At 45.0% G+C, this 22,980-nt stretch overlaps 1 protein-coding gene across 1 annotated transcript in view; it reads right to left on the reverse strand.

Moving 5' to 3' along the window:
* The window catches only part of LOC126522243 (F-box DNA helicase 1-like), a 135,822-nt gene extending 112,977 nt beyond the window's left edge, over window positions 1-22,845 (reverse strand). Inside the window, exons 1-3 of the mRNA XM_055066347.2 lie at window positions 22,039-22,845; window positions 10,820-11,061; window positions 4,985-5,115 (exon numbers count right to left, since the gene is read on the reverse strand). Of these exons, the coding sequence (XP_054922322.1) occupies window positions 4,985-5,115; window positions 10,820-11,061; window positions 22,039-22,522 (857 nt within the window). The 5' untranslated portion in view covers window positions 22,523-22,845. The remainder of the gene's footprint in view (window positions 1-4,984; window positions 5,116-10,819; window positions 11,062-22,038) is intronic.
* Window positions 22,846-22,980: the final 135 nt, after the last annotated feature.

The raw sequence follows: 22,980 nt of genomic DNA on the forward strand, positions 1-22,980 counted from the left end.
GCAACTGCAGGACCCTGGACCAGAGACTTTGTGGGATCACCACCCTGGAACCCCTCAGTAGGCAGCCCTGCTGCACGCTCAGCTCAGTGGCCTTGTGGCTATAAGCCTGCTGAACCAGTTCCTCCCCATGGGACACCGCCTTGACCACCTGAAACAGGACCAGGTCCCGGCTCATCGCTTGATATATCGCAGATCTGGAGAGTACCTCCAGGTACGCGTGCTCTGACATGAACACTTCGGCAGGTTCTGGAACAGCATCAGGCACTTCTGGCAGGGGCAGGCGGCTCAGGGCATCAGCAGGTCCCAGGCCCTTTCCCGAACTGTAAACCAGCTGGTAACTGTAAGCTGCCAGCCTCAAGGCCCAGCGTACCATTCGAAGTGATGCCTGCACAGGAATGCCTTGTCAGGCCCCAGCAGTGGCTTGTGGTCTGTGACCGCTTCGAACTTCTGGCCCCACAGATACTGGTGGAAGCGTTCGACCCTGAACATGAGGGCCAGGCTTTCCTTGTCCACCTGGCTGTAGCATTGCTCTGCAGCATGAAGCCGACGAGAAGCAAACGACACAGGGCATTCCTGGCCATCCTTGTCCCGGTGTACCAGGACGGCTCCCACACCGTACGGCGACGCATCTATGGTCAGGATGACAGGCTTGGCACGATCGAAGTGTACCAGCGCTGGAGCCTTGGTGGTTAGCTCCTTGCTGCACTGGAAGGCTCGGTCCTGCTCCTTCTTCCAGACCCATTGCTGACCATCTCGAAGCAGAAGATGGAGTGGCTGTAGATGCTCCAACTGGTTCAGCAGGAACCTCCTGTAGAAGCTGATAAGGTCAAGGTAGCTCTGAAGCTCCTTCTTGTCCTGGGGCTTAGGCACCTCGAGCACAGCATCAACATTGCGGGGTGTCAGGGCTAGGCTTGCCTGGAAAATGACATGTCCCAAGTACTCAACATTGGGGGCCAGGAAAATGCACTTTTCCAGCTTGAGCTTGAGACCGGCATCCTGCAGTCGTGCCAGGACATTGTGCAGGTTCTGCAGGTGGTCCCCGTCATCGTTGCCAGTAACCAGGATGTCATCCAAGTACATCGCCACGTGCCTCATGCCTCTGAAGAGGTTGCGCATTTCCCTTTGAAATATAGCTGGGCCTGAGGCCACGCCAAACGGTAAGCGCGTGTACTGGAAGAGCCCCAAAATTGTCGATATTGTGACATACTTGTGGGAGGCCTCCGGGAGAACCAGCTGCTGGTAAGCATCTCTACGGTCGAGCTTGGTGAACTTCTGTCCACCGGACAATGCTGACCAGAGATCTTCAATCCAGGGCAACGGGTACGTCTCGACAGTAGCGACGGGGTTGATGGTAACCTTGAAATCCCCGCAGATCCTGACACTGCCGTCTCGCTTGAGGATTGGTATGATGGGAGCGGCCCATTCAGACATCCTGACGGGCACAAGGATGCCCTCTCCCTGTAACCGTTGCAGCTCCTGGGTGACCCTGTCCTTTAGGGCGAACGGCAGTGGGCGAGGCTTGAAAAAAGCGAGGCCGGGCTCCCTCAGGTACATAAATGCCAGCCGTTGTGCCGGCGAACGTGCCCACCCCCGGCTGGAGCAGGGACTTGAACTCAGTTAGGAGGCTGGGGACGTCTCTCACCACATGCAGGCTGGCTTCCTGGTACTCTGGAAGACGAACGCCCAGTGCATGAATCCAGCTTCGGCCCAGTAGCGTCGGCGACAACCATTTGGTTAAGTAAAGGGGAAGGGTTGCCTTCCTGTCGCCAAAGCGAATGCTGTTCTGGGCCTGACCCTGGACCTGGGAGAGCTGCCTGGAGTAGCCGCGCAGCATCAAGCCCGAAGCCTTGCCGGAGACGCTAGGGAAGGTACGCTTGAACAGTTTCTCCGCCATGACTGATACGCTACCCCCTGTGTCCAGCTCCATGGAAATGGGGTGCCCGCAGACTTCGACGGTCAGCACGTACGGTAGCACAGACGACGGTACAAGGCCTGTGTGCCACATGCCAAAAATCGGCGGGTCCTCGGCCACGACATGGAGCCTGGCCATGGAAGGACTCGAGTCTGCTGCCGCACGCCCCCGCTGCGTACCCTTGCAACAGCTACCCTGGCCGCGTGCTTGTATAGAACCTGGGCTTGATCCAGGCTGTCCGCTGTTCGTCCTCCCCCTTCGACATACTCATGCCAGGTGCCCAGTTTTCCCGAACGTGAAGCATTGTGCTTGAGAGAACTGGCACTGTGAGAGAGAGTGGGCACCACCACAGCCCCCTCACAGCCAGCCCTTTGTCGCCAACTTGTTGACTGCTGCTCCCACCGACGGTGAGTCAGTCGCACGGGCAATCCCGCTGGCGTCCTTGGCAGCAGCTTCCATTGCAACAGCTGCCTTCACGGCGGCGTCCAATTAGAATATCGGCTATGCCCATTTGCTTTCTGATCCGCACCGCTCTCTTCCTGTCTCTTAATGTTACGCCTATCATTCTTTGTTCCATCGCTCTCTGAGCATCCTTAACTTGTTTTCGAGCTTCTTTGTCATCTCCAAGTTTCTGCCCCATATGTCAGCACCAGTAGAACGCAGTGATTGTACAACTTCTTTTGAACAATAATGGTAAACTTCCAGTCAGGATCTGATAATGTCTGCCGAATGCGCTCCAACCCATTTTTATTCTTCTGTAAATTTCCTTCTCATGATCAGGGTCCCCTGTGAGTAATTGACCTAGGTAAACATACTTATTCACAGACTCTAGAGGCTGACTGGCAATCTTGAACTCATCCCTAGCCCGGGTATTCTTCACATTCTTGGTCTTCTGCATACCATATTTACTCGCATAATGATCGCACTCTCGTAATGATCGCACCAGTGAATTTTGTCGTCAAATTCGATTTTTTTTCTTTCCCGTGTAATGATCGCACCCCGAACTTGTCACAGCGATATGTCGAGTACCAAGTCTAGCTAATGATGCTCGCATTTACCATCTGTCGAATGCTGTCAAATGCTATGTGAATGACTCTTGAAGACATACCAAGCAGTCTGCATGCACCAAACATTCTTATACAGATGCCCTATTTCATTCCTTTCATCACTTTCCGCACTTCCATGAAAAAGAAGCTACAACCAAACTTGCCTTGGCTTTATTACTTGTAGGCTTCATAATGGTTTTGGCCAACAACAAAAAAGGCTCCTTTTGATTCTTCTCGTCTGCACTCGTGGGCATGCAACAAATCGTGAGCAGCAACTATAGTGGCCCCGTTTACACTGATACGTTAGAAGTGTACCCTATTCATACGCCGACGCTTGTAACACAGCTAAGATATTCGCCCACCTTTAACGGAAACGTGCCGTATTAGGATAGTAGTGAAGACAAATGCCGCAGTTTCTGCAGCATGCCCGCCATGTGTTTCTATGTCACTGGCAGCTACGCGCGCCCATCGTTGTTTCTGTCCCCTCAAAGTGGACATGGCTACATTATCGTCGCAAACTTGCCTATATTAACAATATTATTCATTACTGATACGGAAGAAACTGTTTCAATGCGCGTAATGTACTCACGAGGAGAACAAGAATCGTGTTCGGCGCGTTCAGTTTGCTCCGACAGCCACCATATTTGTTTTGGTGTCCCGCCCTATTACAGCGGCAGCCACCTGTTTGTTGACCTGTTGTCATCCCACAGCAAACAGGATGAAAAAAAAATTCTTTACGTGAGAAATTTAACTCCCATAACGGCTGCACCCCTGAATTTGCGTCAATTTTCTTTACAAAAAAGTGCGATCATTATGCAAGTAAATAAGGTATTAATTTTCCACCCCACTCTTATACTCTCTCTGTTAAGGTCCTCTATGATTTGTTGTAACTCGTCTGCAGTGTTGCTGAATAGAATAATGTCATTGGCAAACCAAAGGTTGCTGAGATATTCGCTGTCAATCTTTACTCCTAAGCCTTCCCAGTTTAATAGCTTGAACACTTCTTCCAAGTACGCAGTGAATAGCATTGGAGAGATTGTGTCTCCCTGTCTGACTCCTTTCTTTATAGGTGTCTTCCTACTTTTCCTGTGTAGAATTAAGGTAGGTGTGGAACCTCTCTAGATATTTTCCAAGGTACTTATTTATTTACAATACCCCTAAAGGCCCTCAAAGGAGGGTATTACATAGGGGGCTACAAGAAAAAGCACAAGTGTACATTCAGGTACAGCATACATAAAAAGAAAAACATTTACAAGAGATTTTTACCGCTCAACGTAAGTGGCCTGTACTCCTTGATTATGTAATGCCTCTACGACTGCTGGTATCTCTACTGAACCAAATGCCTTTCTGTAATTTGTGGTTCGGAGGGTGGCGCGGCATAGAGATATGGGCGCAGCCCATTCATGTTCGAAGAGGTGGAAGGGTGACGGGAGAGAGGTGCACGGAGAAGACTGGAAAATGAGTGCCCGCGGCCATTCGGGCAGCGTGCCATCGTTCAGCGGCTCGAATTTTTCGGTTGCTTTTTTTGTTTTCAAGGATTTCTCATTTCACTACCTTTCGGCTCAGATATTGAGCAGCCAGATTTCATCGTTATAAACGATAATGCGGCATCGGGGCATTGTAGAAAACGGGTTATCTCACCATGCAAATCATACAAAAGGTGATGGTGTTGCAGCTTCTCATTGTTATAACTGATATATTGTTAAAACTGGTATCGTTATAAGTGGGTTCGACTGTATATGCAAATAAATATAGCAAAATATTTGTGTCATTACGACAAACTTAAACAAGTACTAAATATTTGGTATTTTACGACAAAATCATACAAGTTGGCAGGTATAAAGTTGGTAGGTATAAAGTTGGCATAGAAGCAAGATCATCGCAGTAACAAGTCAATCCTAGTGACATCGCATGGCGATGAGCCATATAAAAGACTCGACACAAGAGCTAAGCCAGGCAACAGCGGCTGCCGTTAATCGCAGCAACAATATTCAGCTATCGGGGGGCTTTCCCGACTTTTTCTCACCTGATGAGGTTTGGTATACATGTTTGCATATCGTCCATGTCGTGCTTTTTGCAAAGGGCGAGGACCTCCTCCGTGGTGTCACTGCACCGACCAGACTTGAAGCGGTAGTAGCGTTTCCGATTGGCAAGGAACTGCACAACATGTGATTATAGTCAGCCATTGGTAAAAAAATGCAGCACTGAGTGAATCTTCAAAAAAATCTCTGCACACCAGGTGTTCCAGTGAAGACTTCAAGTCTTCAACGTCTTTCCTGAAGCATCCTGTGCCAGCCCAGGCATCAGTACGTTTTTAAGGTAAAACTATCTCTTAAACAGGCGACTCCTGTGTCATTTCGGCCTCTGCAATGTGCCCACAACGTTCGAGCGCATGATTGACACCGTTCTTTGTGGCCTGAAGTGGAAGACTTGCTCGTGCTATCTGGACGATATTGTTGCTTTCTCGTCAACCTTCTCTCAGCATCTGCAATGTCTGGATGAAGTTCTCACGTGCCTTGCCAACGCTGGACTTCAGCTAAACACCAAGAAATGCCATTTTGCGAGCAAGACGATCAAGGTACTAGGTGACGTTGTGAGCAAAGATGGCATTCGTCCAGATCCTGACAAGGTTTCGGCAGTTCGGCACTTCCCTCGTCCCGAAAACACCAAAGATTTGCGTAGTTTCCTAGGCCTCGCTTCCTATTTTTGCCGATTCATACGAGGCTTCGCCTCAATGGCTTCACCTCTGCACAAATTACTGGGTTCTAATGTTCCCTTTGTGTGGTCTCCCGAATGTGAATCTGCATTCGCCCATCTGAAGCGCTCTCTCACATCTGAACCAGTACTACGCCATTTTGATGAAGCTGCTCCTACCCTCCTGCATACGGATGCCAGTGGTCACGGCATTGGTGGCATTCTCCTACAGCGAGATGACACTTTAGTAGAGAGGGTCGTCGCATACGCAAGTCGCGTTCTGACAAACACCGAAAAGACCTACACCATCACGGAGCAGGAATGCCTAGCTATCATTTGGTCTATGCTGAAGTTTTGACCTTATCTTCACGGCCGCCATTTTACGATCGTTACAGACCATCATGCATTATGCTGACTTTCAACGCTGAAGAACTTGTCTGGACGACTTGGTCGGTGGATTCTTCGTCTGCAAGAATACGACTTTACTATTACCTACAAGTGCGAGAAAAACACCAAGATGCAGACGCGCTTTCTCGCTGTCCGCTTCCTACGACACCATGCAATGGGCCTCCAACTATGATCTTTGACAAGCTTTCGCACGATCCCTCCTCACAATAGTATTTACCTGATTCCAACAAAAGCTTTATTTTTTCCAAGTAAATTTGTCTAAAAATTGCTTAGGCGGTGCAACCTAATCTGATACCAAAACCGCATTCACAAAATCCTACCGTAAAGCCAGACTAGCTAGAATCATTGCCATTGCCATCACAAGGTGGCAACCATTAATGGCAACAGAACGAGCTCACACATAGCATAGTGACGGTGTGCCGCTTTCAGTCAGGTTGCTGGGGGTTTTCGAATATCAAAATTTTTGAACGTGAATTGAATACGCATACTTAGCATCGAATATCAAATCGAATATTAAATAATTACATGCACATGCATTTATTAGCAAGTTGGTTTATTTTAACATGTTGTTGGAACATTGAAATTACATTGTCATTGGTAAAAAAATTTAACTAGTAATCTGTTATACTAAAATATTGTGCATTTGGCTCATGCTAACATTGGAAGATTGAGTAATTTCTGCCAGTTGTCAGTTCTCGCCAACCTGTGCCTTACTATGCCACCTAATTTTCCCGTAAGCACGGAGACATTTATTTGACCCTGTACCAGCCCTCACTCATCGCATTTGCTGTGAAGCAATAAGCTCAGGATTGGGGGTGGAACCTGCAAAAGAGTGCACCCTCACTGTTCGCGAACTTAAAAGTACTGAATGCTGGGCGTGTTGGTATTCCATACTCAAGAAAGAATGGTGCAAAATCACAGGGACAAGAAAGTTTTTTTTTCTCATCCCTGTGTTTTTGCGCCATTCTTTCTCGAATGTTCAAATGCCTGTGCCCCTTGCTACTGAGAATCTGGCTTTCCTGCACAGCTTATACATCCAGTGGCTAAGCGTGTTTTACAGGCGAAATTTTGCCAGCAGCATAATATCATCACCAAATTCAGCACAAGATCAGACACACTTCCTTAGATTACATAGAAATAAACGCTTAGAACCGTGTTTGCTCCCAAACCAACAGCAATATATTCGATTTGTTTCGAATATATCCAATCAGATATTCCAAAATTTCCAAATATGTCTAGTTTTCGAATCGAATACGAACATTAAAAATAACATATTCAACAATACCAATACAAGTTTTCGAATACTCGCACATCCCTACCCATTACGAAAGCACATTCAAACGATAAATGATTTTACACGTTAAGCTAGCGGCAACAAGTCACATCATGTGTTCTTGGTGTCCTGGAGAATTGCATGTGTCATAGGATGAACTAGCGAAGGGATCGGTATAAGTGTGGGCCACCATCCCGTTTATGACTGTTGTGGAGTCATTTTATAAATGCAGAATATCAAATGGGCCATGGACTGTAAGGCGGGCATCGTGTTATGGTTCTTCACAGACAGTGATAAAGTGTTGTCTGAGAGTGATGACAACGGACATGAAGTAAATAAAGTTCCATTCTGTTAAGTTGCAGTTGGCTTTGCTAGTATCACAATCTTTTTTCTTTTTATTTCGGAATCAGAGATGTGCTACATTTTTCTTCCTCAAATAGATGCACATGTTAGAATTGGGGTAAGTAAGTACTACTGTCAAATCAATCAGCAGTATGTCATGGTGCTTTTTTATGCTCCTTGTTTAATTTGACTCACTGGATAATTTGACCGATTTCAAGAGTCCCTTCAGGACTGAATTAATGGAACTTGTTCTGGTAGCAAAACATTTTTTCGGACGAGCGATTTTTCGGACCTGCACGATTCTTGCGGAACCGCCACGTACCCCCCGTACATAAATTTCAAATGCTGCACGGTGCTTGGGGCTAGAACTGCGCATGTGATGCCCCTAACCTGGCAGCCATGAACAAAGACCCCCCCCATGTCAACCAACATTAAACCACAACTTCGACTAATGACTTCCCATGAATCAGCGCTGGTAACAATTGGAGGCCTAAGCAGAGTTGCTGGTGACAAGCCATCACAGGAAGCTCGCCGCCAATATGTTCGCACTCGCAGACCTTATTGGCAATCGAACGTGAGATCAGATGCACTGGCTAGACTGACGGTCGTAGTAGCAGAGTACAGATACATGTGCAGTCCCCTCAATGTCTGAAAAGTCGGTCAGCTGCTTGCACGTTTTGGCCAGCCGCTTGGCCTAGTTGGACCACATTCGGCAAGTCAATGTGACAATCCCGCACAATGACAATGACTGTGCAGCTGTCTATACACTGTGGTGCAGAGCACACATATGTAATTTATTGTGGTTCCCATGGCTCGTATTGGCACGGCAATACCGTATACTCGCGTGCACTCACATGTAACACACACAAACCCCCAACATTGCTCTAAAAAATTTTAATTTTTGTTGTCTCTTGCATAATAATCACACCCCCAACTGTGCTCATGTGAAGTTGCATAATCAAACACTGTGCTGTAATTTTTCAGAGAGACTCGAATCTTTTACTCTCGCACGTGCATTTAGAGCAAGCGCACTTAATGTCGATGCCCATCACTGTGTTGGAAATATAGTACTTAATAATGCCACATGAGAAACACCCAGAAGCTGTCGGCAAAGCCATCACAAAAGAAGACTGGCAGCAAGCATGCAGCAAGAACAGGCTGTGTGTTATCACGGTCACTCGGGACCTGACAGGAAGAGCTACCGCGACAACACTCAGCTTGTTGTTACTGCGTGCTTGCCGGTGCTAAGGCACCTCGAAGACTTGAGAGAGGAAGAAATATGCAACTGCTCTTTGCAACAGCAACTTTACTCTGACGTAAAGAAGAGCATGCGTGCAATGAGTGGCCGGGTGAACGGGAGAGTCCCAGTGAAGAAGGGGTGGCCGGCGCTTCGTCAGCATAGTGGGAATATTCGGCCTAGTGTCAAATTTGCATGTCTGTTGCTCCCTTTTTGCTTGTCTCTTGTTTCACTCTGTGTGGTTGGCCTTAAGTCATGTTATACCCCTGCTGTGGGACAGAGAGTTTACCTGCTCACAAAACGGAAACACTGATCATACACAGATAATCTTTGACATCCCAATGAGCAGGACGGTTGAGAGGCCCACACAGCGTGCTTGTCAAAACAACAGGCGCCAAAATGCAGCGCTTCAATGCAATGTTCGCGATAATGTCTGTGAGGACAAACTGTTGTGGGACCACTTTGTGGGTGAAGCAGTCGGCGGCCTGGACGACAGGTCTGGTGGTTCCGATGCGGAGTGAAGTGCAAAATGGTTTTATGATTTGCAAATAGTATACGTGAAGAAAGGGGGTTAAATGAGGGGCGCGATTTTTTATTAATCATGTCATAAGAAGCCAACAAACATTGAAAACAAGGACAACATAGCGAAAATTACTAGTACTTACTAAATCAATGAAAGAATTATAAGTTAATGGAAATGAAAGAGGATGAAAAACAACTTGCCGCAGGTGGGGAACGATCCCACGTCTTCACATTACTCATGCGAGGCTCTACCAATTAAGCTACTGGAGCAGTTTCTTTATCCTTTTTCATTCGCATTAATTTATAATTTCTTTAATTGACTTAGTAAGTACAAGTAATTTCCCCAATGTTGTCCTTGGTGTCAGTGTTTGTTGGCTTCTTATGATATAAATAGTATATGTGTATTTTTACTGCAAAGGTAAGTTATTTAATGCATTTTCAAATCATTACCATCTTACTTTTCAATTTTTGCTGTTCCGAAAAAGTTCCCATGAAATTAACCTCCCATAATAATTGCACCCCCCAACATTGCTTCACTTTTTTGGGGAAAAAGAGTGCATTCATTACACAAGTATATACGGTACGTTGACCGGTCATGAAAACCTGGAGGAGACATTTTGCTGCCCCGTCAGAGGCACCCCGCTTGCTTTTCTTTTGCGCAGACCTGATAGAAATATTTTTCCAGCTGGTATCTGCGTGTATGGTTATATTGACTATTGGATATGACGAAGGCATATTCATGGCCAGCAGACTTCATTATACTGAGGTTCGACTGCAGGTTGTACTTTGCTGCGGCAATATGCGTGTGTAGCATAGAACTGCAGGCAACTTTTTCCTACCACTTATGGAGAGATGGGTACAAGCACATAAGCATTTCACTGGCCACCACTATCAGCTCGGTGCCAAGACTGGCAAGGATGACATGCTCCCTTAGATACAGCACGCAGGCATCACAACAAGAAGAGACACTAACAAGAAACACATTGTTTTTAAATCACATTGACTTTTCTGCCGACTTAGCCGTTACTAATTTCCCATGCTTAAGGAACATTTCTGAAGAACCTTGTGCCACCCCATCTTTGAAGAGCTTTAAAAAAATTACAGGAACAGAATTTCGTTTTCGTAAAACCTAACAGAACATTAGTAAAACTGTAGAATGGGTCTAAATTCGCAAACATTCAAAACAAGAAAAAGGTCTGGACAGTTGGCAGGTATGCTGTTACCTGAACATGGCAGTATTGTAGCGAGAACAAAAGCAGTTGCATCAGCTGCCTCAATTCAAGCAACTCAAGAAACCCTCACGTAATGTATCAACACGAGACCTTTGAGGAAATAAATAAACAATAAACAACTAATGACTAGGAAGCACTCGTGAAACCACTCACAAGTGGATTTTGGATGACATCGCGCCAACGGGTGCACACACGGTTGCAGATGAGAAGCAAGTCTTGCAGGCCTATACGAGCAAAGATGGGCTCCAGAAGTTCATTCGGCAACCGTTCAAATGGGTCTCCCTCTTCATCCTGGCCAGCAGCCGTGACAGGTGGCGGAACCAGGCCAAACACATCCGTGATCATCACCGAGTCCGAGCTGCTGTCCGAGTGCCACTCGGGCTGCTCTGGGACAGCTGCACGTGAAGGAAACACAGCCAGACACATCACAATGCAATGATTCATCTTCCATTGCCTACTCTGCAAGAAACGTAAGCATAGTGGCATTTATGTGTCATTGCTGCCTCCGCCCCCAATTTATAAAAGCTGAAGTATCATTCTTCTCTGTGAGTTGTTTTGTCGTAAGCTAACAATCTTTTCTCGTCTTCTGTACAAAGAGATGTTACTGTTGATGGTTTAAACGTTCAAGATGTTATCAATGCATACCCACAAAACAGGACTTTGAAATGGAACTGTTGAAAATCTTATCAATACTAACAAAACCAGGTTAGCAGAGTGACACAATCCACTACTCTCAAAAGCTAAAGCTAACTATGGGAAACAAACTGCTTATTTTGTCAGCTTATCAAACTGGAACAGCATCTTAAGTCAAACTAAATCATGTTCATTAATTTTCTCATCGACTTAAAAAATGCTTATTAATATAGATACCTCGTTAGCTGTTAAGGTGCATCACGTTTTTTTTTTCATACAGGTTCACGTTTGTAGTTTATATTTTTCTCAACAGTTCAGTTTTTCAAATATGGTGTCTGCATATCTTATCATATCATACTCTTATCATATATTGTTTAAAATTATGTGTATGAGCTATCAAATCAACTGACTGCTGCATGTTGCATTTTACCACTATTTACTTTATGTTAAGATGTCTGCACTGACAGTTTTTAACTTTGTGATATCCAATCATGCTACTTATATTTTATTTGCTCAAGTTACTGGAATAAAAAAAAAACAAAGTCTTAAAATGTGGCCATGAAGCTCTTGAAGGTGTCCCGAATTCCTTTCCTCCTCAACTAACAAACCTCCAAAGATGTCTCTCACAGAAAAACTTGTGCAGTAACCATCGATGCTAATTGCCAATGTAAGCAAATTAGCTGAATGCTTCAACAAAGCTATTCACTTTATTAAAGAAATAGTGTACTTGTCGACATGTATTCATTGCAGTGCGAATACTTAAGCAGCGTTGGTCATTTCATTGCATAATTCCAGTCCAGTTCCTTTCGTAATATCACTGCGGGAGCCCTTTGAGTTGCTGCCTTTGTTCCAGCCTCTGACTGCCAGCCACAGACCATGAAAGCGGGTGAAAGAGCCATCAAAAGTTATTTGCTCTAAACAGCCCTTAAACGACCCCTAAAATGTTTGTACACATTTGAAACAAATGCGCATCACGTATAGAATGCCACATCCATTATCCTTGGCGAATGCACCAGAACTATGTGCTGCGGGAACGCCACAAATTCAGAAAACGATCTCGTGCTCCTCTCCTGGCCTTTCCAGCGCCTCTCAGCACATGGTGATGCTAACAGGGTGTCTCAAGTGACGTTCCCAGGGGTAAACGCTGATGATTGGTCGGTTGACAAGGGATGACAGCGCAAAGATCACAAGAGCCGACTGTCTGTTCCTAGAATGGACGGGGGCTCGCGCCCATTATGCACCACCAAATATTTGTCAAGCTTTCATTCAGCCAGCTTCACACGGAGGGTTATTAGGGGCAGACAATGGAGGCGCCTTTCTTCTGCCATGCAAACATGACCTGTAGCTTTTGCTGCACTGCATAGAGCTGGTGAGCGCATGCGTCAAGGGTGAGAGAGTGGGAGTGGGGGAGGGTGGCACAGGAGAGCGAGAAAGAGTAGCAACTGCATAGTTATTCATTAAATGTCTGTAACTTTGCTATTACTTCACCATTACGAACAATTCTTATGGCTATATGTTCATAGTAGAACAGTACACATTAGCTACTATGTAACTAATTTTTGAGCTCAGAGCTGCTTGGGGCCTGACTATGACATAACAACAACTAGTATGACTTGACAAAAACAGCACAATGGAAACGATAAAAAGACAAGGGAAACTCAGTTTCAAGCTTTTGACTGCTCTCGCAGCAAAAGAAACAGTGAAGGCCATGGATCATAGCTGGCTTAACAAAGAATGTTGGGGCATCTGCACAATGGTTTTCAACTCAGCACCCAACATTCATGAACAAGTTTCCCATGTTCAGCAAGCAGCTTGCTCATAATTCTAAAGACAAAAAGAAACAGCAATACAGCAATACTTGTGTTTCTTGTGTGGAACATTGTTGACCTGAATACTCCCCACACCTAAGCCTGGGTCGATTTGCTTGCATAGCAGTCACAAGCATTGGGTAGTTTCACCTCTAACAGTGTCACCAATAGCAAGTGCCATTATTAACACAGTAAACTTGCAGTCTCTCATGAAGCATGACAACAGTTAGACATTCACTGTAGAGTGTAAACAATCTGTACACCACACTAACTGTCAAATTGAAGATGGACAGGCTTTATGTCTTACCCATTCTATATGAACATACTTCGGTCCACACCTAACTAAAGCCCTTTGAATGTTCATAAGCATGCAGAGTCCTAGTTGCATAACTATAGCACAACAGCCTTCATCTCACATGCTACCTCGTGCAACCATCAAGGCTGCCCAAGTTGCCTTTAAAATATTTGTACACATATTTCTTCTAGACACCCGAGCAAGCACCAAGGAGTTGCAGCACCAACAATGTTTTTCCTTTTTAACATGCATCTTTTAGCCTAGTTTAGCTCAAACTATATGATAGGCTTCTTTTGTATTCAGAACATGGGATACCACAAAGTTTCTCAAATACACGCCCCCGATTTCTACACTACGAAATCAGTTGGGAAAATCTCACAACAGTTATAAATGCAAAAATAATTGCATCCTATTAAGTGTTCTGCCTTTCATTGACTCCCAGTGGCAACAGGCTGCTTATACACAAAATTGATCTTGAAAAAATCTTGAAGGCAGACAATGCATAAACAATGCCCAGCGGGCCAACCGACCAGACGGGTCACACAGCCCAACAAGCCAACAGAGTGAATGATGGTCAGTCACTATCAAGAATGTGCGGCTGTGCAAATACAGACAGAACTTCTGAATGGCAAAGACGACTGCTAGACACTCGAGTTCAGTAACGGTGTAGTTTGTCTCCGCTTTTGTAAGTGTCCGACTAGCGTAAGCAATGACATGCTGGCGACCTCCGCAGATCTGAACAAGCACAGCGCCAACACCTACACTGCTGATGTCAATATGCAGCTCAGTTGATGCCTCCGGATCAAAATGCTGCAGAAACGGTCCAGAAGTCAGCAAAAATTTCAGCTGTTGAAACGCAGACTTGCAGTCAGCAGTCCAGAAGTATGGGGTGTCTTTGTGAAGGAGAGATGTGAAGGGAGAGGCAAGCCGTGCGAAATTCTTTATAAGGTGCCAGAAATATGAGCAAGGACCTAAAAAACTTCACATGTCTTTCCCCATGTGTGGCTGTTGAAAGTCACGAACCACTGCTAGCTTTTCAGGGTCTGGTCATATGCCATCGTTGTCGACCAAAAAGCCTGGTACGAAGGCTTGACACTCATCGAAACTAAATTTTTTGGAGTTAAAAATAATGTCAGCTTGCTGGATACAAAAAAAAAAAAATTAAATTATGGGGCTTTACGTGCCAAAACCACTTTCTGATTATGAGGCGCACCGTAGTGGAGGGCTCCGGAAGTTTCGACCACCTGGGGTTCTTTAACGTGCACCTAAATCTAAGTGAACGGGTGTTTTCGCATTTGGCCCCCATCGAAATGTGGCCGCTGTGGCCGGGATTCGATCCCGCAACCTCGTGCTCAGCAGCCCAACACCATAGCCACTGAGCAACCACGGCGGGTAGCTTGCTGGATACAGTCAAGAATGACTGACAGGTGCTGATTGTGAAATGTCCGGCCATATTTAATGATGTGGTCTAAATAGCACATGACGATTTCCCATTTGAGTCCATGAAGCAAGGTATCCATAAATTGCTCAAATGTCGCAAGAGCATTGCATAAGCCAAAGGGCATAATGTTGAACTCAAAGAGACTGTCGGGTGTTACAAAGGCTGTCTTCTCCTTGTCTGAGGGGTGCATTGGAATTTGCCAATACCTTGACTGTAAATCAACCGAAAAGAAACACGACACTGAGTGGAGGCAGTTGACGGCATCATCAATTCATGGTAGGAGGTACACGGCTTTCTTTGTGACGGTGTTTAGGCGGTGACAGTCGACACAGAATGCCCATGAGTTGTCTTTTTTTCTTGACTATGATCACAGGAGCAGTCCAGGAACTACATGATTCCTGGATCACTCCTTTCCGTAACATTTCTTCGATCTGCTTGGTAATGACTTTTCTCTTTGAAGGTCAAAAGCGATAAGGCTTCTGACGAATTGGCGTTGCTTGCCATGTACGGGACGCTCGTTGGTCTTGAGCAAAATCAAACACTGTGTCGTAGCAAGTGAGCACTCCTTGAAGCAGACACTGCTCACTAGAAGACAGCGACTTGTTAATCAACGCTTAAAGTCAGCAGAATTATCACGGTTGCAATCAGGGTTGGATTTCTTTCCAGCAGTTGCCATTTCGACTGTTCCAACGCTGACAATGGCTTGTTCATCAAAGCTGACCGGCTTAAGTCCTAGCGACCAAGTTATGGATTGGGTTGAAATGTTCACTGTCCACAAACGAGTACAACCATCAGTGGTGACAACAAGGGAGCAAGGGACTGTCACATTTTTCTTGAGCGTGTTGTTATAATCAGGCTTGGCTAAACCACAGCAGCAACCCATACGAGGACGAGAAGTGTTGACAGGCACAGACATTGCAGTCTGAGGGGGCAACCACACATCTTGCAACACTGAGAGAACGCCCATGGAATCACTGGTGCTATTTCTCACTGAAGTTCGCACGTCACGGCAAAGAGGAATCGCGCCAGTGCCACAATCCAAAGTTGCCCCCCATTAAGGTAAAAATCAGTTCCTAGAATAACGTCATGCGTTGCGCGTGCAAGCACAGTAAATTCACTCCGAAATGTCTGGTCCCCAATCATAACTGAAACAGAACAAGCCTCAAGTGGGCATAACATTTCCCTGTCAACTCCGCGAAAGGTAGCATTCCGAACTTTCGTCCAATTCCTCTAATTTTCAGCGCTTCAAATGCCCGGCAGTGTTTCTTCAAATCAGATGGAGTAATAAGATTATCTTCATTATAAGAAAAGTATAAACATCTTCAGCGATTCCTTTAAGCAGATGCCCTACTTTGTCTTCATCTGTCATGGTGGCGCTGACGATTCCGCATATTTTCAAAACAGCCTCTGTATACGTTGTACAAGTTTCGCCAGGTAACTGGGCTCGTCAGGAAAGTGTCTGCTTAGCCTTCTTTTTCTTAGAGATTGGGTCACCGAAGCACTTGGTGAATTCTTTTACAAAATTATCCCAGCTTGTTGTCGTGGTTTTCAAACCGGAGAAGAGCGGTTCAAGTGAGAAAAAAAAAAAAAAAAACACATTATCAAGCTGCTTCGCAGTGCTCCAGTAGTTGTGGCGACTCACTCTTTTGTAGTGTTTCAGCCAGTCGTCGATGTCTTCGTTCGCCTTCCCCGGAAAGATAGGCGGCTCTGACAGCGGAGTCCAGTACCCAGCCTGCCCTGTGTGATTGCTGTCTGGTTCGCTGCCAGTGGGGTCGTATTGCCTTCTCTGCAATTGCCCATGTTCGCTGCTTGTGGTTGTAAACCAGCCAAGCGTCTACTCCGTCGGACAGTCAGTAGAGCTGGGTCATCCAGGATTGTTCAGGAGTTACCCCGCACTTCCACCAAAGATGTTATGAAGATGATTATTTACAGAGCGAAACGAGGTCCACGAGGAAGCTGCAGGGAGAAACCAGCCAGCACAGAGTACAGCTGAGCCAAGGTGTGCAAACTCAGCTTCTTCTTTGTCTACCTCAGTCGCCCAATGCTGCAGCAATAGGTTACCAAGAGGCTTTGTGCAGTAACTGGAAATATACCTTCACACCTGCCTACTGAACATCTATTTGATATACTGTAATCAGAGCCACTAACTTATTCAATTACATACACTGAAACAAACTTCAATGAGCAATTAAAGCAACATGTCTCCTTTGCAATATGCAGCATGCTTATATTAGCAAGCATAAGCACATAATAAAAAAGCACGGAAGGTGAAAACTTTAAAGACAATGTACAAATTATCAACATTAAGGAACAGACTTTATAGACTTCCTCCATTATCTGCTCTCTAATACATACTACTGTATTCCTGTCTCTTAAGGTTTTTTACGCCTATCATTTTTGCATTCCCTTGTTCATTACCCAATCCTTATCTTCTGCTCAAGCTATTTTGCCACAATGCTCAGCTTGAAACTCCGCCCATGCAAAAGCTTTGTTAAGGGTGAAAAAAGTGTGTGAGAGCTTTACACAAGGCTTCGTGAGGAGCAATGATACACATAATTTTACAACAGGAAATATTTCCATGTCTCCAAGTCATTAAAGAGCCCCAGTCATTTTAACTATCAAAAATTGTGCAGTGAAAAATGAAGCTGCTTATGTTTTTGTCTAAGACAACTTTGTGAAGCCTTAACCAGAATCTTATTTTTTTTATTCAATTTAGTGCCCAATATTCCTGAAAGAAGATTTCTGAAGTGAGAAATTGATCGTTGCAAAAAATATGTGTATAACTTGACGTAATAGTTCTGCAGAAACTCGCAAGGTGGCGGGAAGTAAATAATGAAGGGAAAATTAGACATCCACCCAATCATAGCAATTTCTACAAAGGAAACCCATCCAGAATCCATGAAAGAAAAGCCTTGCAGTTGAAGAAAAATTCATCCTGGTCCGGGACAAATTTTTCTTCAACTGCGAGGCTTTTCTTTCAAGGAATCCGTATGGGTTTTTTTTGTAGCAATTGCTACGATTGGGTGGATGTCTCACTTTCCCTTTATTATGTGTATAACTATAAACTGTTAATTTCTGTTGCCATTAAATGCATTAAATATCACAATACTCTAGCAGAGTGAACTTACTGTTAAAATTGGCAAGTCATCGCTGTGAAGAATTTTTCATTCCCACGAGCTTGCTTGTTCACCATTTTATTCTATGCTAAAAACCTACAATAGTATTTTATGGGCAAAAAATTTGATCACCGTATACAATACAGAAAAACAAGACTGCACAAGCTGTTCTAGTATTTCACAATTTGTGTGATATTCAAGAAGACTGCAAAAGATAGTGTCCTGTAAAAAAAAATTAAGGGCCGATTGCAGTGAAATTTTGAATTGTCAAAAATACCATGTGCAGTGATAGTGTAACTATGGAAAGACTCGGCGCAAATTTTTGCATGCAAAATGTGCATGGTGCACTAGAAACAACTAACAAAAATTCCTTTCTCCGCTACCAAAACCCCACTGTCTTCTACAGCACTTCAAATGTGCCTGTATAAGTGTTTCAGGGCCTTAAACGGGCCCTCAAACACTTTTCCAACCGATCATAGAACGGCCTCATTATTAAAAGATATCTCACATATGTCCTGCCGCAATATTTTTTCGTATCCTTCAACTATAAGTGTAGATATTGCACCAATACCTGGCTGTCTCTATCTTTTCGCTCCGCTAGCACAATGGGAACTACAGAGCGGAGAAACCAAGTGGGCAAAGCCCTAGCCAAAAGTTGAGTGTCATGGTGGTAAAAGGGCTCATCGTGGCATCCTTTGGTGGCTGCTGTAGACTACACAACACAGCACGCTGTTGGTATCTTGGATGCCATGCACAGCAGACGCAGCTATGCGTAGGGCAAAAATGAAATTGTTTTTCTGTATTTTTGAGATTGCACACATATACTTCTTTCATTTATTTACCTCAAAATTAGCAATTATGTATTACTGAGTATGCTCTTGCGATCACGAAATCGGCCAATAGCATTGGTGGGTCCAGCTGCTTTCGATAATGCTGCCTGATGACATTGCGGAAACGAGAGCAAGCAATTTTTCACTGCTTTTACAGGACATTGTAAATTCCCTGCTACATGTAGTGCAGTAATATATCGTTCATATGTTCACAGCAGCCTCTGCGCCCGATCGGCAATGTTTTCTTACTATGTTCAAGAAGTGTTTTAAGGCTCCTATAAGGCTGCGATTACTTTGGCAACGCCTACTGTTTATTTTTCACAAATTAAGCTCATATGAGATTTCATTGCATTTGGTTTCTAAAGAGCCGCTAAAGAAAAAAAGTATTCAGCTGTATTAGTAAACTACTCATCTACAATACCAAAAACACCAACCTTACCACAAGAAAAGGTTTGGCAAGCCCAAAAGGCTGCTTAAACGAAAAACAGGTGCTGACGATACTTTGAAGTTTCCACACCAGCTCATTGCGATGTCATAAATTTTGACAGCATATGCTCGGGCCTGGTTAATTGTTCATTGGTAAGGATGGACTACATTGTATTTTAAAGGAGATAAAGATTGAACTGGAGCTTTTACTCAGCTAACGAGGCCCAGATAGCATGAAATAGTTCACAGTGCGTGGCATCACAAAGACATACTCAAAGTAGAGTTTCGGCGTGAAATTCAAGAACGTAACTGCTTCTGTGTGGCAAAGTGAATGGTATGACAAGGACCACTTGCGCCTCATCGCGAATGAAAGCTGAAAGTGAGTTGAAGAGAGGTCAGCAGAGCTAACTGTTTGGGAGAGTTGAGCGTCTCTGCTTCATTTAGTAACTTTGCCCTTCATTTCCTCGTCTAATAACCAACCTACTGCAAAATTAACGAAAATGGACTTTTCAGAGAATGCTTTGTCAGCCTAAAGTGGTTTAGTGTTTCTTCTTAGTGTCCCTTTGAGCAATTTACAAAAATGTGGTAACATTACACGCAAATTCAATCCTATACAAACTTGTCTAAATTTCCAGACTGCTATCGGCCCTATCAGGCTCGATGTATATCATGCTCAATGTGTCAGTTCTTGCAGACTATCTGAGCTAGGCTGCACTGAGTTTCGTCACTCCTTGGACCACCTTGCAACAGTGAGTCATTTGGCAACAGTCATTTTGCGTACGCCATGTAACAGTTCAGGTGTGTCCCTTAATTTCACACCTCACTGTGCTGACTGGAGAAGTTTTTTCATAATCTTCACAAGTTGTTCAAGTAATGACATTTCAGAAATCTCTTCACCCCACTTGGCAAGGAATATGTACCATTGCCTCTAAATAGAGGGAATGGCAGAGGAATGACAGGTCTGGTTACACACAGTTCCATATCTCTACATATCATGTTACTCCTCTAATGATAAGCAACAGCAGTAAACTGCTGGCAGTTGGTAGCAGAAGCTCCTCTGTTAAGCCTTTAGGTTTTTATGGAACTGGCACAGTAGCCTTTAACTTTACTTCAAAGAGCATCAACACTCTATAGATACGGGCAACTGAAAGCCACAAAATTAAATTCGATGACTGCAATGCTAAGAGGGTATATTAAACGTTAAAAACAAAGCAGGAAAAGAGGCACACTCAAACGTAGTCATACACACTGCCAATTTCCAAAACCTGACCAATAACAGAGGTCTATGTAAGGTGGCCGAGCACACAAATTGCCAGACAGCTATAAGGCATACGCAAATGAAAGAATGACATTTTACTTTTGCTGTGATTTTCAGCTAGGACTCCTATAGACTTCCTGTAAAGATTGTTTGACATAGATACATAATTGCAGATCCTTGTGCAATCTGTCTTAAAGTATAAGCACTATGCAACCGATCTTGCGCGCGACAAGCGACGTGATGAAGATGGCTGTCGTGTTCATTCATCGCCTACAAGTCATACTTCATGCGAGTGACGACATTGAGCAATGTCTCCCCAGTGTTGCCAGTATGAGGGCAGCAAATATGTGCTGAAACTGGTGCAGTCTGTGCTTTATTAAGTTAAGTTGATGTGTTCTACTCTAAGGAGCAGCATAAAATATTTCTAAAGATCTTGCAGTAGGTTCTTATCCTTGCATGTATCAAAATTTAGTCATTTGCTCTTTCCATTCGACAATCAGTAGTACTTGACTAATGTACATTCAATGCCGGCTTCGCACTATTGGCTAGTTGCTCATAGCACTTCCGGGCGACGAAGTCTAGATTTCCAGAACCAAGCGATCACCCGATCTGTTCACCAGCGGCCCGTTTCTTCGCTCAAGGTAGTCGCTCGTCGCTGTCACACACAGAATCACTCCCATGAGGTTTGGGCTGAGAAGTAAAAGGCAAAACATCCAGGCCTCCTAGGTGTGTGAAATCACAAGGCCAATGTATCAACCACTAGACTCACCACAAAAGTATGTGCATGCATCAAATACACTGATTTGCGTCATTGTACATCATACAACAAAAGAATGCATTCCAAAACCCTTGATAAAATCAATAATCCACTTCCAAGAAAAAAATCAATGTGACCAATGGCATTTCAATTGGTTAAATGTTGGTAGCTATATTTAGGAGAGTGAAGAGAAACAAGACTGCACAAGAAAAAGGGCACAACAGAGCTGGCACGGTGATCAACAAAAATTCTAGATGTTGGAATCTTGAAGCGTCAAAACAGATGAACGGTAATGTTTAGCAAATGTATGTCTAACTGTGTTATTGACTTGAAGAGACTGAATGGTAACATACACGTGGCAATATTTGTGAGAAATGGTGGCGACATGCACAACAAAACCAGCGTGAACTTAGACATATCTCAACAGTACCTCACTCACTGTTGATAGTTGTTGAAGGAAGAGGGTATTGTCACTTTATTTTGCTACCCCCAAACATTCTTGAACTGTTTTATAGTCATAGAGCTGTGTGCTTTGTTGTTAAGGGTCTGCTATGTATTAAGGCATTCGCTCACTAAAATGTATTGGTTTATTTTGATATTTTCCGTTCCCTTCGATGCATATTTCCCTCAACTTTTTCTCTACTCTTGAGATTGCCGCACCCAATGTCACTTTCCAGCAGCACCCGATACTTGCCCCGTGGTGGATAGGCGCGATTACCCACCGAGGAAATCAGCTTAAACAATAATACGGCTCCAACACTGGAGAACGCTGCAACAGCGCAACGTGGCAGCCAGTAAGAAGACATACATTGCAGCCGATCTTTTGACAGGCAGGAGGGCTGGCTCTCCTCGGCATCCCACTCTGCGGAAGGAGACGCAGGATACGGAGACGGCGAACGCGGCCTCTTGGTTCTGCGAGTCGCCTCGAAGTAGCCCGTGATCTTATTGGCCTGAGTTGCGGCGGCGGGCTTCTTGGCAGGACGTCGCTCGTCCTGAGGTAAGGGTCGCACATCATCGTGCGAGCCGACTGAGGGCCCGCTGTTTTTCAGCAGCGAACTGGCCTTTTGGAAAGTGGGGATCTGCGATGGTCCCTCGGAAGCAGAGCCGCTCCCGCCTGGTTCGGTTTTCGTACGCCGGTTGGGTCGCGGGTACAGGCCGCGGTGAGGATCGCGAGAGCTTTTCGGGACCGTGCTGGGATCTACGAGCGGGGCCGACCCTTCGCTGGTCGAGGAGTGCGCCTGACAGTCCAGGTAGTTCAGGCGCAGCGACCGCTTGCCTCCGCCGTCGGACATGATGCCTACCCCTCAGTCACTCATACGGCGACATCGAGACGCGTTCGTTTCTTTCTTTAGCCTCGTAGGATCGCCGTCAAAGCAATCAAAGTTGCCGCGCGCCCGCACCAGCTTGTCCAGCACTTTTATCGCTAAAATACTTCAAATCAAGTCATCGAGCGAACACCCACGGGCACGGACCTTCGGAAACAACACGAACCGATCTGCTGAGGTGCCAAAACAATGCCCAAAAGGCCCAAAAGTATCAAAAGTCCAAAAGCGTCCGAACCGTGGATCCGCGATCCGCGCCTACTACCCTGTCACTTGTTGGCTTTGTTTGACCGCGGGTTTTGACGGAACGCAGGCGTTAGGTTCACCCAAACGTCACGTCCGGGATGTCGCATTCATTCTTTGGGTACGTTCGATTCGCCTGCACCACTTGAACCAGTTCACGAGGTGCTGCACCCTGCCATTCGTTT

The sequence above is a fragment of the Dermacentor andersoni genome, chromosome 6 (assembly GCF_023375885.2).
Source record: "Dermacentor andersoni chromosome 6, qqDerAnde1_hic_scaffold, whole genome shotgun sequence".
NCBI lineage: Eukaryota > Metazoa > Arthropoda > Arachnida > Ixodida > Ixodidae > Dermacentor > Dermacentor andersoni.